This window comes from Pagrus pagrus (genome assembly GCF_965226575.1).
Source record: "Pagrus pagrus genome assembly, chromosome: 14".
In the NCBI taxonomy this organism is placed as follows: Eukaryota; Metazoa; Chordata; class Actinopteri; order Spariformes; family Sparidae; genus Pagrus; species Pagrus pagrus.
The window spans coordinates 22,385,834-22,404,422 of NC_140198.1; the positions used below are offsets into that span (position 1 = coordinate 22,385,834).

General features: G+C 38.7%; 1 protein-coding gene across 1 annotated transcript in view; it reads right to left on the reverse strand.

The window, feature by feature from the left end:
• Positions 1-336: 336 nt before the first annotated feature.
• Positions 337-18,589, reverse strand: part of b3glctb (beta 3-glucosyltransferase b) — a 29,564-nt gene continuing 11,311 nt past the window's right edge. The window contains exons 5-15 of the mRNA XM_084372936.1: positions 14,396-14,472; positions 14,162-14,273; positions 13,901-14,037; positions 13,615-13,678; positions 12,290-12,406; positions 11,470-11,539; positions 9,950-10,063; positions 6,757-6,856; positions 6,392-6,511; positions 5,325-5,469; positions 337-2,774 (exon numbers count right to left, since the gene is read on the reverse strand). Coding sequence (XP_084229062.1) covers positions 2,640-2,774; positions 5,325-5,469; positions 6,392-6,511; positions 6,757-6,856; positions 9,950-10,063; positions 11,470-11,539; positions 12,290-12,406; positions 13,615-13,678; positions 13,901-14,037; positions 14,162-14,273; positions 14,396-14,472 — 1,191 coding nt within the window. The 3' untranslated portion in view covers positions 337-2,639. The remainder of the gene's footprint in view (positions 2,775-5,324; positions 5,470-6,391; positions 6,512-6,756; positions 6,857-9,949; positions 10,064-11,469; positions 11,540-12,289; positions 12,407-13,614; positions 13,679-13,900; positions 14,038-14,161; positions 14,274-14,395; positions 14,473-18,589) is intronic.

Genomic DNA, 18,589 nt, shown 5'->3' on the forward strand with positions numbered 1-18,589 from the left:
GCTATCCCGGCATTACCAACAAAAGCGTACACGGCTAAGCAAGCCAAAAAAAGGATGACCGATGTAGAGAAACGAGAGTCTAAGAGGTAGAGTGACAATAGACGGAATAAATTGTATGTAAACATTGGACAAGCATATCCGAGGTGGAGCCTCCAGTTTTAACCATCATTTTGCAAATCAAATCATTTGTTGCACTGGTTCGCTGTGGGGCAGTATGTGGCGTCTGTGTGTAATTAAAGCGCAGGACAACAGACTTAACTGTGTTTTCCTCTCATCTCTCCTTCACATAGTCTGCTTTGGTGCAGACAACCCAAATAAAACACACAAACACACACACAAGTTTTGTTCAATCCAGTGAACATTTTATTTTCAAATGATTAAAAAAGTCTTAAGTAATTTAAGGAAATAACAGGTTTAAAGCAGGTACAAGCAAACATTTATATACTAAAAAAAACAGCTGCATAATGGCATGTTAGTGCAGGCTCGCCATCCAAACTGACACATACACGTTGTTGTTGTTCACAGATCAAAAATACAATTCTGTTCTATTGAAAATTCCTCCATCAGAGACTCATTCACACAATCATATTAATCCAACTTGATAAAAAACATGAACACACACATTTGAGAGATACTAAAAACATTTTTAAATTTGAAGGAATGGTTCAATATTTTTGGGAAATGTAACTATTTTCAAAAGTTACTATTGACATTAAAAAGTGTGTTTGTCTGAAAGTGAAATGAACACAAAATATACTTTAAAAATATTGCTGAAATTGAGGAATCTGATATTTCTGACTAAAATCAAGACGATTGTAAATTCTCTGGTAAATGACTCCTCTGTCGTGTCTATATTAGATTATTTTAGCCTTCTTTGTGTTGTTACCTGTTTTCTAGTATTTCATTTTTGCTGTTGCCTTATTTTGTATTGTTTTGTCTTCAACCTTTTATGTTGCAGTCATGGTCAGGTCTCCACCCTGAAGAGACTTAACTGGATAAATAAATAAATAAAAATAAAATAAACTCTGGCTGGCTCTTAATACAACACAGATCATTAACATTTTTAATCTTGCTCTCTGTAACACCCAAACGCCTCAATGAGGAACAAATTGACTTTATAACAAAAACGTAAACACATGATCTTATTTAAATAAATCAAACATCTTTGTTTTGGATTTTATTCAAATTTAGTTTGGGGGTAAAGTGACAGCAGTGACACACTCTCAGTGTGTGCTCTGATACAGGAAAAAGCTGAGAGTGATGTCAAGTGAAATTCCTCCAACTTCTAGAGAAATTCACAGTTTCCATTTTTTGGCAACGCTAGCAGTCTGGTCAGTCTGACCAGTACTTCCCCAATAAACAAATGTTATCATGCTAACCTGCTAAACATAAGCATGTCACTGTGAGCATGTTGGCATGCTGACGTTAGCATTATAGCTCCAAGCACTGCAGATCCACTTGCTTTGTTGTAGACTTTTTCTACTAAAAATTAAAGCTGTATTACGGAAATTTTTGGCCACTAGGGGGCAGGAAAACTTTAAAACAGGCCATGGCTTATACACATCAATCGATTATTAAGTCTTGGATATGGCAACACCGCTTAGCCTTGCTTCTAATTTTGCAATTATGACTTTTCTATTTAGTCTTTGATGCATTTGACGTCATCACAATGTAAAGTCTTGGGCCAGGCTGAAACTCACCATCATGGTAATCATGGCTTATGTGCCATTCAAGCAGCTGTTTGACTAAACAGGCGCCATCTTTGGGTTCAGTATCTGGTTCTATTATATATCAATACCTATACAACCGTTACAGCTAACATGTCAGTCTGACTCAGTGGATTAGTATAAGCCTGCTGTTGGCCAACTATTTCATTTGGCATTCTCCTCCCCTTCCACTATCTGTGTATTAGCATTTTCAAAATCTCACCAACCTCTGAGCTAACAACCTGCACACTGAAAAGGGCAAGATACCCTGAACTAGTCACTAACAATACAAACCTAAACAAAGCAGAAGTTGTTAGCTTTTCTTTTGTACTAATTTAGCCATTTTATTTCCAGGCCTCACCTTCCCATGCACAAAACAAGTCCCCCCCAATACTATTTTGTAGAGGTACTGTCACTGCATCCTGGACTTTAAGCCGCCGAAGACGATTGTGATTGGTTTAAAGAAATAAAAACAAGCTACAGTGTTTTTCCCCAATAGCAGAACGATAGAAGGTGCAGCCATACATTTCTCAAGAACTGATAAAGCGCTGTGGAGACACACACATGTTAACAAACAATTACATACTCACTCATCCAGCAGAGGTTAAAGAATCATAAGCATCCACTCAGCAAGATGTCTCTTCCTCTGGCTTGTTTATATAGTCAGTATGCAGACCATTAAACAAAGACAAGCTAAATGAGGCTAAACAGATTTCAGTACAGCCGCAGACTTGGGTGATAAATCTCTGTGACTGCTTTTCCACAACTCACAATCATATGATTTAATGGTGATATAAAAACACTTATCAGTGCACAAATTAAGGCTTTTTAATAGTTTTGTTTCAGGGCATGTTGCCTAAGGTACTGTGCAAATCTGTATTCAATCTTTGTCTAAAGGCCGGCAGACATTACATACCGTATTACACAGTGTTTCTACAGTTCATCTCGTGGGTGTGTGTCCTGCAGCCAGTGTTTGTAGACAGCCACGGGATCTATGTTCCAGTGTTTGTGGAAGGAGATGGCCTGTTGCATGGAGATCAGTGACTCAGAGTAGTCATCGGGTCTGGCCTAAAATAAGAAGAACAAGTGGTTCATCTGTTGCGTGTTTGTTTGCCAAAATATGTGTCAACTGTATTTGTGTACAGATGTGCTCTAGGGATTCCCTTGTTATAGGGAAGCCTTTTACAATGTAAATTTCGGGAAGTCAAACATGAAAAGAGCATCATGCAGAGCATCAACTGAAACTCAATAAAGGTTAATGTTGCATAGAATGTGGCTCCCACCAACGCTTGGTGTCCTTTTGGCTTCTTTAGTGGTTTCTGTTGTAGAGCAGGGTGAGACAGAGACATTCACAGGGATGACAAAACAAAGAGGTTAAGCAAACTTAACTGCAGATCCTCGTCTACCCAGAGGTGGGAAGTAATGAAGTACAAATACTTCATTACTGTACTTACGTGTATTTTTCAGGTATCTGTACTTTGAGTATTTATTTTTCCTTTCTTTTTATTGTTATTCCCTACATTTTAACACAAATATCTGTACTTTCTGCTCCCTATATTTTCAAAACATGCTTGTTACTTTAGTTTTAATGCATTTGAGGCGATTTACATTTATTGTGCGTCATTGCGCACCGCCTTCCCAACATCACAGGACTGACTTCAACCTATCAGCACATATCACGCATGAGAGAAGGAGCAAGCAAAATGCCCTTTTTTGCTATGCTCGGGACACTTCACCAACAAAATGTCGGTATTTGAAGTCCTTGGAATGAGACTCAACAGTCACTTATCTTTCAGCTCGGACAAATCCTACTGACTCCACCTTTAAGGTTTATAGTTTCTGAATTATATTAATATGATGTGAGGTTCAGTTGGCTATGCACAGAAATGGCAGGTAGAAATGTCCTTCAGAGGGATACTTTTTACTTTTATACTTTCTTTTGTACTGTCTTACTTTTACTTGAGTAAAGAAGTTGAATCTGTACTTCTACTTTCACCAGAGTCTTTTTTCACACAAGTATCTGAACTTCTACTGGAATAAAGAATGTGTGAAATTCTGCCACCTCTGCTTCTATGTAACATTTTAATTTCACTCTGACTTCCCTTTCTATTACAACAGCTTTCATGTTATTACCACTGCTTGGCTGTATTATTGTGCACCTAATGCACTCAAAACACCTACGCCTCTGTACAGAATAGACTACCAGCAAAATAATGGGAACACATCTTATTTTTTGCTGTTTATTTTTATCTGTGCATCTATAATGATTGCTTGTTTGTACCATTTCCAGTTGTACAACCCTTTTCATCCGACCCTATAAAAACAAGACGTTCTTTGGCAGAAAGTTACCCACGGCGTTAGCATACAACTAGCTTATTCTGTGTGGCAGCAGTAAATTTACTTCTGTCATGCAACCGTGTAATATTTAATTTTATTGATACATAAATGTGAATTATAACATTTTTACACGATACTAAGCCCAAGTCATGGAAAACTAAGCTGTGTCTCCAAAGAGTTTCCACTGTGATTTGTTTTGGATGAATAAATATTTTATTAACACACAACCACTCATGTTTCAGAAAAACCACAAACACCAGCACGGCAGTGATCATAAAACTAAAATGATGACACGCTGAGCCCGTCGCTGTGTGGGAGAAATGTGTCAGTGCTGCTACATAAATCCTGCTCAATGTTTGACAAGAAGTTAACAGACAAAACGAAGGAGTTGGGGGTCAATAAGTCCATTTGTCTAGGCTAGCTGAAATTTACCCTCTATTTCCAAAGTCTAAGTTCAAAATTTCAACAAATATATTGGTTTTGAATGGGGATTATGGCAGTAAATCTACTGTGTTTGGCCATGATTGAACCCCATCACACTGATCTAATTAATTGTTCCAAATGCCTTTTTGAGAAACATCATAAATGGACTGTTTCCAAAGCTGGATTTTCTCGTTTGTTCAAGGCTGATATATACTTGAATTTAAGTGCTTTTCAGACAGAGAAAAGCTCCTTTCTAACATCTGGCTAAGCCTGCTCTACCTACTTCACTGGTCTGTAGTTTCCTAACTCACTCCTTCCCTTGAAAGACAAATGTAATTTGGTAATTATCATAAAGAAACAAAGTACTCAGACACTTAAGGAAGTTGTGTTGAGTTCAGAAACAACTGATGATTTCCAGGAGAATAAGCTTGAAAGAACAGCTGCACAAGTAAACATTCATTTGTTATTTAAGGGTACATTCTTGGTGTTCAAGTTGATTGGTGTTCACAAACCCAAAGCGTCGAAATAAGACTCAACAATTAAATATTTCTCTTTAGTTGTTGTTGGAAACTAACTAACCTGCTGTACAAAAGATTCTCTCAAGGTTACATTACGGTACGCAACAATTGAACACAGCTTCCAACTTTCCTGTTACATACCAGTACCAAGTTACAGTTATATGTTAGTTTCTTCAGAGGAAGTTACAGAAATCTGTGGGACCTGTAAACTAATTGTGACACACAACACATTCTTCTGGAGTATATTTCAACATCTATGGTTTGAGAAGCATGTAGTTAAAGGAGGTCCTTACAATCATATTAAGAACATGTATTGGTGTGTGTGTGAATTGATTCTTACCTGGTGGAACAGTGGACTGTGTGTGATGGGAACACTCAGGGCGGTGAAGCACCTGCCCAGCACCATGTCATCAGGAGCATCGTCACTGTAGCAGCTACAACCACTGGTAACTACCCTGGACACCGCCGCCCTACTTAGCACCATCCTAAAAGCAGAAAGCAGAAACAGACTATTAATTAGGAATTGTTGTTTTTTTTCATCCCGTAGCATATCAGAAACAACCTGCTTTGTGTACCACCATTTTATAGCTGCTTCTTTCACAATGAGAGCAAACAGGAAAAAGTCATTTTTGTCCAGTGTACATCCCATGACGTAGTAATAACACGGTATGACCACTATGTCAAATTGTTTTCAAAGGCAGGCGATATTCGTGGGAGCTTGGCAAACTCCCACAAACGCAACAGATGGCAGTTAATGTTTAGCTAATGTCTGTACTGTTGTTACAGTGACACTAAACACAGACTTGGTTGGTGTGTCTGTTGTTACCTAATGTTTAGTTAAAGGATAACTACCGTTTTTTACAACCTGGACCTTATTTCTAGCAAAATATATGGTCATTTACTCACCCAGATAACTTTGGTGTCATTTGAAGTCGTTCGGACGAAATTAGATCCGGTGTAGCGCCGATATATCCATATAATCCGAGTTTGACCCCGGATGTTGATAACGGCCGAGCCCGGACTCAGGGGGAATAGCACTAGCATATTGTAACAAAATATTGGTGAAATGAACTAGTTTCGTGGCAGATAATGTGTTATAGAGGCTGTGTGTCGATGCCCCGTCACTCGCATTATATGGATATATCGGCGCTACACTGGATCTAATTTCGTCCGAACGACACCAAATGACACCAAAGTTATCTGGGCGAGTAAATGACCATATATTTTGCTAGAAATAAGGTCCAGGTTGTAAAAAACGGTAATTATCCTTTAAAGTCTGCAGCTGTTATATTGGCAACAGCAATACAAAGTGGTACAATTCAAGCAAATGACGCTAGGTGAAAAGTCACTTCACTTTCTGTCTGAACACACCGTGACACTAAGATTCCCTTCACCCCTCAGACTCACCCTCCTCCTCCTGTGGTGTAGCTGTATCCGTTCTGAACCAGGCCGTAGCCGTATCTCTCCCCCAGGCTCACTGCTTCCTTTGGGTCATAGCAACGCAGCAGCCGCCGCAACCTTGGTAAACTAGATAGACAAAAATCAATAGACCATAGACTGTAGAGTGTATGAAGACAGAAAACACGGAGGATTTTCAGCTTATTTTGCCTAAATAAACTTTTCACAGGACTGAGCAGAATTAAAATCAGCCAGAAAGTGAAAACACCATAGTTGATGTGTGTGTAAAATCTTTAGAAACACATTTGAAAGTTGATGCTTTAAATTACTAAAATTAGAAGTAGCATGTTACAACAAAAACTTCTCACAGTTACCTGATGAGTGTATCATCATCAACAATGACCAGCCAGTCAGCCTTTGGCACAGCTTTGTTCAGGAACCGCCTCAAGATGGCAAACGTCTTACCACAATGTCCTGCAGGGAGACAACATGGAGACAGCATGGAGACAGAAAGTTTGGGAAAAAATGAAGCAGCAGTGGCCACTTTCATTAACAACAGCTGCAGGGATGATGCATTTTTGTAGGCTAACCAGAAAATTGGCATCATCCTGTTTCCCCCACAAAAAAAGGATTTACTTTTTCCAATTGGATTTCAGATTTATTGCAGAAAATAAGTTCTGTGAAAAGACACAGGTTTATTACACTTACTGTAATTCAAACATGGGGAGTTAACTGACATATAGAACAAAATGTGAAAATCTCTTATTTGTGTTAACTACAGATCTTGTTTCAGGCATTAAACCAAAAACCAAATCAAAAAACCCACTGACTTTGAGACGAGGGAACCGCAAAATGCTAAAATGCTAACTTATTTCTTGGTTCTTGGAGTCATTCCTGTGGCGCTCTATTCCTCACACCCCTTGAAAGTATTATATCATACACATGTCCATGGTGCTCAGAGGATGAATCCCACTGACTTTGTTTGTGAATTCATAACGACGTTAACATTGTTACAATTTGTAGGAGGTTGTAAGTTGGACCCAAAAGTGGACACCAAGACAGGGAGAAGGTTAAAGGAATTTATTTTATTAGCTCTGGTAGTGGGCAGAGGAAGTAGGCACGAGCTCGGGCTGAGGCTGTCAGTAGACTCATGCCATTTTTTATCTTTGGCATTTAAAATAGCGATCGGACCATCAATGACCTATTCATTATTGACTCACCCCTACAAAATAATGAAGCAAATGAAAGCACAAACGTCTAGACAAAGTAACTAGGAGCAGAACCAGGGAAGAGGCAGGCGGAAGAACAGAAATACTGCACTGAATAATGAAAAAGTATGCAGTTGAAAGTGAGATGTCCAGCTTACATACGAAATTCAGTAGAGAAAACAAGGAAATAAAAAAGCAGGGACATTATCTTGCAGAGAGAACAAAAGATTAGACGAGAGAAAGAGAAGGAGGTGACACTATCATTCCCCTGCTGTGTGAATGGACTCAAAAGTACGTAGAGGGAGTGAGGCCGATCTATGCTGCAATCAGGCATATCTCAGACAATGATACATGTAATTCAAAGATACAACTGTTGACCTTCATCTTCTCGCTGAAGCTGATCATTAGTGCAGTTACTGTTTCTGGGTCTAGAGCCTGTTATGAAAAAGTTAAAGGTCATCTATCCACCTTTTCACAGAGAAGAGGAATGGCTTTGTGGTTATTGCTCTTGATTTGTCTGTCCATACACTGATCTCTCCATCTGTGGAGCACTTAAATTGTGTGAGGAGAAGAAGTCAAGACCATAAAATCACAATCCTCAAGAGCCTGAAGGAATCTCTTATAATTATCTGACATCTGGAACAAAACACAGCCTAACATAAGGAGATGGAGAGGGGACACAGAGTCTACAGCCATATATTCCATATTAGCCAAGTCTGTTCTGCTCGATGCCACTAAATATTACACACTGTACCTTTAATGGTGGACCATGGGTCAAAAGGAAACTACTGTTGTATTGTTATGATGCAATAAGGGAACTAGGATTCGAAGTTCCCTTAACGGACTGACTTCCTGCACAAACCTCTGCTGGCTATGCTCAGCTTATAAAAGAGGAAACACTGCAGATAAATAAATAATAGGGATCTTACATATTTAAAGAGCATTTTACCTCACAAAATGGCAGAAACAAATTGACATTTTTTATTAATGTCATTTATTTCAATAGAAACATCTGGAGGGCACAAATTTGGCCCTTGTGCCCAACTTTGGGCAGCCCTGATCTAGACCGTCCCTGTCATATGAGAGTATGATAAGTATAAACTGTTAAGATCTATACCATGTTTACCATTATTAGACCATGTTAGCATGCTAACATGGTCTATTAAACACAAAGTACAACTGAGGCTGATGAGAATTGTATTATTATCTGCAGGTATTTGGTCATAAATCAAAGTATTGGATACATTTAAATTTTAGCTTAATTGTAGTCCAGTGAAAAACATGCACAAATAAATAGTTGCCAATAATAAATAAATAAATAGGATTGGTTTGAGAAGAGTGGTTAAAATACTTTTGTCATTGTGTTGTAAAATGTGGATTTCATGGTTAAAATAGAAAAATAGAAAATAGAAATAGTTAAAAACATTTAAGATTGTTAAAAAGTCAAAAGTACTTTATTTTTTTTTATTGTTACTATTGTGATAGAGTATCTTCCTGGAGAAATGTTTTGAGTCACATGCGTTTGCTTGTCAATTAACCAGTGTACAGGGACGTGTGTGTGAGAGAGAAAAAGAGAGCAAGGAGGGATAGCAAGTGAACGTGTTTGTGTGGAGGTCCAAAGTTTGGATTTGTTTTTGATTGTCGGTTAGATAATCTGCAAAAGGACATGCTATTGTGAGAAACAGGATTTACACCCTAAGTTTGTTGTGCTGTTACCTGCAAGCAGCCGCTCGTTAATTAACTGAGTAGTCAATTAGCAATGTGAAGGGACTGTAGCTGCTGCTAGCTAGCCCAGCTCGACACGTGGCTTCGTGTGGACTGTTTACTACCTGGTAACGAGAGACTACAACCAGGTAGCAATCTGAGCGCTGGATAACCACCAAACTCTGTGATTATTCCCCCCTGCTGCCATCCTGCTCATAGACAGATTCCTATGGACTGATAATCTTCTCTGACCTTGAATGAAGCCTCCACACAGGAGTTGTGGAGATAGCTCACTCAAGAACAGAGATGTCAACCTCTGAGAATGTTATTTCAGTCTGGAGCAGGGAGGTAGACTGACTGACCTGCATTACCATCAGCTTCTATGTTATTTGTTACCAGCCCTGGAGCTAAGCCGCAAGCTTGGCTTAAAATCTCAAGAGTCTACCCTGTGAGATCCTGCACATTATCTACTGGCAGCTTGTCTTTTAACATCCATCCACCCATTTTTAAGCCGACTACTCCAGGTCAGGGTTGCAGTGGCTACAGGCGACAACCTTTTACTCTTTTACTCCAGCTCGGTGATTTAATCCGTCCGACATATTCTCTGTCTGTCCTGCAGGAATCAGTGCAGGGACATTGTTTCTGATCAGCTCACCTCTCTCAGTATTGGGCACTCCCAGGCTGATTGTGGGTATGGAGGCATCAAGGACATCGCTGTAAAACTCTAAAAAAGCAGCATCTTTCTCCCAGGTTGCTTTCACCACTGGCACTGTGAGGACAAAGGACAGGGAGGGATAAATGCCACACATTCAGAGCTCTGCACACTGGAATAATGTAATGGTTGCTAAAACTCATATAAAACTCTGTCCTGACTGCGTACCCATAAGCTCCAAAAGAGCGTGTTTACATACTAATGGAAAATGTCCACTAACTCTGACTGTGGGGGGAGAAAATAATTAGACTGTATTTGAACAAGACACTGGATAACTACACTCACTGTATGCTGATGTGCAGCTTATACACTAAAACTAAAAACTAACAGTCATAATCTCACATAATTATTTTTTATCCATGACAAGTGGGGCCGATCCTTCATTAATCTAGTCTCAAAGAAAACCTCTAACTGATGGATTATAAAGAGTGCAGTACTGGGTCGGCTTTCTTTGCAATTCTGAATTTAATCTGAATTTAAAGTAACAGCACAGTGAATCACACACTGGTTTTTCTATTTCTGAATTTGCTGATTGCTTTTTTTAAATAGTCTGTAACTACTGGCTCATTTAGACCCTAAAAACAGACGTCAGTGTTTTGGATAATTACACAAACTGTAGCAATTTCCGCACTCAGTCGAGATGAGGTTGTGAATTTAAACAGGTATTTTTTGGTTGACTCAGGTTGACTCAGGCTGAAATGACCAGCAGACTGTTAAACAAGTGGAAAATAAACAAAAAAGCAGCAACTGGAGTCAAACTTCTGCAGCTTAATGTCCATTTAATTAAAATTTAAAGAAAGGACTGAAGGAGACACTTCAAGGTCCAAACTTTTACCTCAAAAGTACAAAGAATCGATGATTGACGTTTGTTAAGAGTTAACAAATATTTGAAGTTCAGCTTGCATAAAGCTGGTAAGCAGACGTCTTCAGATTCTTTTTGTGAGTCATAACGTAGGAGGATGTAAGTGGTGGAAAGTACTTACAAGGTTACCCGAATACTGTATGGAAGCATATTGAGGTATTTGTACTTTGATCGTTTCCTTTTTATGCTATTTTACATGACCAAGAACATGACCTCACCATTGGAAACCGTCTCGAAGACGTTTCACCTCTCATCCAGGAGGCATCTAACTAACTGGAGGGGAGCCTCTTTGATGAGAGGTGAAACATCTTCAAGAAACTGAAACATGTCCAGTTGCCTATGACATAGCACTTAGAGTAACCATGACCTGGACTGAGAACCTATCACTTGTTTCTGCACTGTAACTTCAGTGAGAAGTTTTCATGACAAAAAATTGTTACGATGTCATGAGTTTTGCTTGTAGTTAGCACCTTTTGATGGTCTGACAAATTGTTACAGATCTGGAATTTGTGTTTCTGACAGTGGTGTTGCACTCTGTGACTGTGGGGGCGCCAAATCACACAAAATGCCAGTTTCTACATAACGTTGCTTCAGAACACACCTCGCTCCGAGTGGAATTTTTGGCAAGTTTTCACAGCAACAAAAACGTCTTTCTTTGGCACCGGTTCTCCCTTAATTAAGACAGGAAAAACAATGTCAGTGTTCATTATGCATTGTAGCTATGAAATAAAACAAGATGCACAGATCAGCATAAACACAGTGTGAGGTGCAACATGTGCAGAATGATGATGGACTTTATATTTGTAATATCAGCAAAAACTGCTTTGTGGTGTGGGAAGTACGTCCTATGACGTATGCTGTTTTCTTTCTTGAGCCTTGTGTCGTTCGCTGTGAAATGTGCTTTCGTTCTCATTGGGTTTGCTCCACCTCAACAAACAAATGCTGTGATCCTTCATCCCACTCGGTAACTGTCTACTTGGTTTCCGTACAGCCTTCAGACTGACTCAGCCCTCTCATCCTTGTATTTGTCTTCTTGCAGAAAAGAGCATTGGCAAAATGTGTAATGTGTTACTCACTGACTTAAATATGTGATTTTCTTGTTGGATCATTACAGAAACCATGGGAGATGTCCTAGATTTTCACCTTTTGTAATTACCTGAACTAAACTCCAGTCATGTCTCCATGAGTTATACATATTCAGTAGCAGCTTTCAGGACCAAGTTGATATATTTAATGTTCCTTTGGGCTGTAACAGTTTATGCTGTCTGTCTGCCTTGTTTACCAAAATTACACACTCATGCTCATATGCACAAATGCATGCTCGCTAATGTTCACACACATAAGCACAATATTTAGGAACTAAAGTTTAATTTCATTCAAATATAGCAATGAAAATGTCAATCAAGAAGAGTTGTATTTACACAGTTCGGCAGGTAGGTTGTACATGTCGTAGCACAGTTGTCTCTCATCTCTGTACAAAACTCTGGAACAGCTGTCAGCTGTGGACCGTTTCCCTCCTCCCAAATATACAACGCAATCTAGAAAAACAAAACAGACGTGAAGACAAATGTAGGCCGTATGAGATGACAGTTGAAGGTGTAATGTGTAAGAATTGGCCAGTTGTCAAAAAACTCTATACTCTTTGCTGTTGCTATCCATCACTGTAGCTAATAGCTGCCCTTAGCTAGTTAGCTGTTAGCTCAGTTAGCAGGGCAGCTAGAGGCCCTAGCTAGTAAGGCATTCATGAGATATTGCATTTGCAATAATGTGACGGATAGACGGACGGACAGAGGACCCAAAAAGATAGAGCCTCTTGAAATACAAACTGATTAGGAGACAGGACGCGCTGGAGCTAGCTGGTTAACATCTCTGCTACACAATTTTCAGACGTCTGACAAAACGACTGAACTGTTATTTCTTCAAAATCCATTAATAATTTTAGTTAATTTTCTAAATGTTTAAACTAAAAAAATGCCCATCTCTTACACGTTGCACCTTTAAAACAATTTGCTTTTACTCTTTATATCATATTTCTTCTAATTTAAAGTCCTATATCTGACAGCTACAGCACTGACAGTCACTATCATGGTATAAAAACATTAATCAATGTCTATTCAGCCACAGATAAGCACAACAACTCATTCTGGCTCCTCAAACAGTGAATATTTTTTATTTTCTGGCAGCTCTGGACATCTTAATAATTCTCTCTCTTGCACACACAAACAGTAAATTTACACCTAATAAATATTCTATCACTATAAACTTTATTTAATAATAATAAACATGTCAAATGGCAATTTGTTCTGTATTGACCACAAGACATTTTAAAATTTAATAGGGAACACAGCTCAAAGACTCACGCTGTTTATTTCAATTACATCAGTCCCCTGCATTTTAAGGAGGAGCAACATTATGGGCTATTGTTCTTGCTGGATCTGACGGGAAAGTAAAACAACAGATTCTAAACATCCTGATAAAAATCAACCTCCTCACACGGGAAAAAAAAATTTGGCTCCTTGCACTGCAGGGGTTGAGTCAGCGATCTTTCAGTCACTGGGGAATACTGTCCACCATTATATGTCAAAGCATTTCAGCTCGGCAGGCGGCCTGAAATCTGACACTGATGATGCTTTTCAGAGCAGTTGTTGAGGTGCGAAGCAGAATTGAGTCTTAACAATAAGATATAGTGAGAGCCAGGGGATAACACACAGATTCATAAAACTGCTGAGCATTGCTCTTAAAGTACCTCGTGTTTCAGGTCGATGGTAAAATCTGACTTCAGGTGCTCGTGTTGGATCCGCTCAGCGAGTCTGAAACGCATGGAAGAGAAAGATGTCGAAAAAAGAAGACAACAGAACAGACGTGGCTGCTTTCCTGCATTGTATATGAGAATGTTTGAAAGATGGGTAGATGCAATGGTAGACACTGCACCCTACGAGTCTACACACTCAGCAGACTAAAGGGTACTTCTAAAGATGGGATTTCTCCTTGCTCACACATGTGCACACACACACACACACACACACACACACCTGTGAAGCAGTGTTGTGCTGACAGCCCAGCCTGCTGCAGGTTCAGGGTAACCAAAGGAAGTGGGGTCTTCAGAGAAGGCATAGTGGTGGATGATGGAGGCTTCGTTGTCATGGAGACGCTTACCCAAAAACCATTCCTGTCAGTTGCAAAAAGAGGAATGGGGGAAGCATCAGTGCAGAAAATTACATCAAGATATTCATATTGCAGAATGGGCTGTATTATATACATTATTTAGCCACGATAACAGAAGGAGGTTTCACCTCTTGGACTGGATATCTGTGGAGGACCTGCAGCAGAGCAGACAGTGTGACTCTGGTTTCCTCCTCTATGAAGAAAAACCAGGATGCTGATTGGCCGTAAGTGGCAGAGAGACTGTAAAGATCCACAAGAAGCCATTAAATGTATGCCCTTATTTCCCCCTCAGGAATCATTTCATTCAATCAAATCATATTGAATCTTAATTAATTTGTTTATCATCTCTGTTTAACACTCACCGAGGAAGAGCAGGGAGTATACTCCAATCCCCTTCATACTGTGACAGCTCGTGGAGAAGAACAACAACTGGATCTCCCTGTATGAAACAAAACGACTGAGTTTCACTAAACGCCCTTAAAGTTATTTGTCAGCATCCTGCAGACAAATACAGTGTGAAAACTCTTCTGAATATAAACTTGTGTGTCTGAGGCAGACGTGTGACTAAAGTCAATTAGTCCAAGTATCACATTAAGTCAAGTCCTTAGTTGAGGCAAGTCAAGTTCCAAGTTACTGTTTCCCTTCTCAAGAAACTTTAGTCTTACCTGCAGGATCCGGTCTTTATAAAAGACAAAAGACGAGGTATTCATGCCTGACAACTAACGATATTAACGACCAGCTTATTTAACCTGTTCAAAATGTATGACTAAGAACTGAGTTTTTGTTTTTTGAGGGAGGCATTCAGGGACATAAATGTAATCAAGCAAAAAAAGAAGAAGCTTTCTTAATATATAAAATATTTCCTCAGCATTACTTTTAAAGAGTGAACAACTGACAGCCAGCCTTAAAAAAAGACAAGACTAAACTGAAAACATAAAATGAGTCTCAATACTTTAACTTCCAAGTCTAAGTCAAATCTCAAGTCGTTTATTTTCTGTCTTGTCTTGCAAGTCATCAAACGGTCCACATTTTCTGTCTGAGGGGTAGTATTTGAAAGTAAAACAGAGTAAACAACACTCAGGTCAAACTGGGAAACTGGCACACAAAATAAATACAGCTAAATGTAATATTTTTGTATTTTTAGCATGTTAAGAGTGGTTTGTTAAACACTTTAAAAAATGAATGTGTTGTAGACATTATCTGTAAAGTATGCTACATTAAATAATGAAAATTAATGCCTTTCCATTTATTCTAGCAAAATTTAATTACGTATGTACATATACATTTTTGCCTACAACATGTAGTTGGTTGTTTCTGAGGGATAGAACCAGGTTTTTTGTGGAATTTGTATGTATCAGATTAGTTTTAAGTAAATCGATGTAGCCAAAAATAACAGTCATGGCTCACACTTCAGGTCTTTCACAAAGAACACTGAACCGCAAGTGTAAAATCACACCGAAAACATCTATTGGAAACTGTTTTTTTACATTTATTACCAAACTGAAGAATTTGGAGTAACACAATTCACCCAAGACAAAGATCCTGGTGGATGATGGCGTTGCTTTTTTACCACTAGAGGCCAGTGTATATTGTCGATCATCTCCCTGAAGGAAGACAGCGAGGACTTACGTGACCCACTGGAGGACATGAGGCAGAAGAACTCACAAAGCCCTTCCATCCAGCTATTCATAGACACAGATGACTGCCCATTTCGTTCAGTGACATCCATTATTAACTCCAGGACCAAAGAGTGACCAAAAGCACAGTCAATGGTCCTTGATTTACAGCAATGAGGAAGCTATCCCAGGCTGCAGAGCGCTAATAAGGGATTTGAAACAGCAGCATTATGTTAATAAAATGGGTCATCACTGCATACCTTTATCCCTGCAAGCATGTCTGACTCTCCTCTGCCTTCAGTCTTAAACCCCTAGATTCAGTTTATTACTCCAGCCTAAGATTCATTACTGGTGACAGTTACTCTCTTCATCATACAGTAGCATCTTGCATGAAAAGGTTGGGTGGGCATCACTAACAAAAAGTCGTGGCAGGAATTGTTTTTTATTTATTTATAAAGCCCTTAATGGCAACATGCCATCATCCATCACTTCCCTGTTAAACTTGACCCATAGTCATTATTTGACCTGCTAAACATTAACTTTGGGAAAACTGCTTTTAGTTTTTGTTCTGCAGAAATCTAAGGACATACGATAAAAGTTTTTTAAGTTTTTCATTTTCCCATATGATAACATAGTTTTGGTATCTATTTGCAGGGGTGGAAGTAACTAATTACAACTACTCAAATTACTGTAATTAAGTCTTTTTTTGAGTATTTTGTCTGTAATTCTGTAAGTCTTTATATTTGACTTGTACTTAAGAATGCGTTACACCATGTAATCTACTCAGTTATTTTTAAAATCATAATTGACTACTCAGTACAGTTTGAATTAATATCTAAACTTTGATCTGCATTTTTGGAGCCAATAAGGCTATCCAGTCAGCAACGGGCCAATGAAAAGACTGACACAGGGACAAAATGACCAGTGAGCAGAACAGAGCAGTGCTGGGAGCAATTTAAACTGAAGATTTGGAGAAACAGAAACCTCTTTGATTGAATGTTAATATTTCAGACATGTAACTGTACTTTTTGTAGATTTTCAGTACTCTTTAACAACGTTTAACAGGTTAAAACCATGATGACAAACTACTCCACTCTTGAATGTAACTGTTTTTAACTGTGATCTGCCGTTTGTTTTCACGTTAATCACTTTTGTGTGTATTTATTTTGCTTATAGAGTCTCAACATCACAAAAAATTAGTGCATGCCCTCAATGATTCTTCGACATTGAAATAAAGGTTGTGAATGTATCTGAGTTCCTACAGAAAGGGAGAGGAGCCGCTGTCGTAAAAAATCGTGACATATAACCAACATAAAAGATCTAATCTGATAGTCCTGGAATAAATCTTATCTTTGTTAAGGTTCATGAAAGGCCTCTATGATGATACTCTGAATGGACCATGACAACACTTAACTACGTCATTTGTCTCATAAAACACCGTATTATTTCCTCTTCTCTGAGTGTTTTTATGACCTTCTGTAGCTGTTATGGTGACTGAAAGCCTGCACTCATGCCAGTAACAAAAAAATATCCATGTGATACGGCTGTAACAAATTATTTGGTTTAGCTCTAGTTTACAGTGACAAAAACCTCTAAGTGTCACCAAATCATCTAGAGAAAAAAGGCATACATTCAGTCGGACAACAAGCCGTCAGCGTGTCAGAGTTTGTAAGTGTTTGTCACGGTTAATTCCCACCATCAGTCGAAACTAACACCTGCTTCTACTTCACTGAAAAATAACCACATGACGCACAACCTGCCCTCATTCGAAACTGTTTGCTTCCATCAAGGTCCATCCAGCTGTAGTAAACCCGCTTCACTTAAACAACACACACACAAATCACAGCCAGACAGCACACACGCAGAGATAATTATACACATGCATCCAAATGTGCTGTTTGTGAAACTCGCCGTATTGTTATCAGCACCGTCAGAAGCTGCAGTAACTACTCATCATTCATACATTATAGATTATTTGACACAACCTTTCCATAAATATTAATATAAGACAATATTCCTTCATTCAGTTGAAATTCAGCTCATTCTGTGAATTCACTTTATGAACACGTGCTACGGCAGAAATATGCATGCCACTACCACTGGGATGTTATCAATAGAAATTTAAAATGAGCTAAAGAAGGACCATATGAAGTGAGAACCATTAGTGGAGGCCTTTATAAAATGTATGTGTGTTAATCAAATGTATGTTTAATTCTTTGCATTTTCCAAAACAAACAAATCATTTCATTACAAAGATTATTAGTAACTTTCTTTGCATTGTTTTTCAAAAATCTTTAACTCATCAGAATTCTTGCATTTCGCAGCTCAGACAGAGTCCATAAAGCCATAAACTTTGTCATGATGAGTTAATAAAAAATATGGATGGTGTGCAGCCACGGCCTCTGCTCACCTCTTCTAACTGGAGGTTGCGTCTTAATACGTAGGAAAGCTTTATACAAACCAACCCTGGGGAGTCCTGTGGGGCCTACTGCAGGAGTAAGAGGTACCAGGGCCGCTGCTATAAACCATCCAGTCCTTGAATTACCAAAGTTAGAAATGTGCCCTTGTCCCAAGGTTGTCTGTTTGTGTATTTTGACAGGATCTCTACAGTCGTTACAGGCATCATGGATGTAGAGTTATGTTATGTATGTGTTTTGTGTGTTTTGGATGTGCTGGTGAGAATCTATTTCTATTTCTATGTTTAATTTGCTCATAAAGCCACTGTACTGTATCAAACTTGAGTTAATAAGAAAAATATGGTTCACATATTTACATAAATAGCTCACATGACTTAGACTCAAGTGTTCAACCTGTGCATGTTTTGAATTATTTGGTAAAAAAGTGAAGTTTATTCAAGAGAGAATTAATTAAATCTGTTAAGTCTTTGTTGTGTGCTCACAGCTTTTTTTCCTGGATGATTCAGATCATCAGTGATGTAAT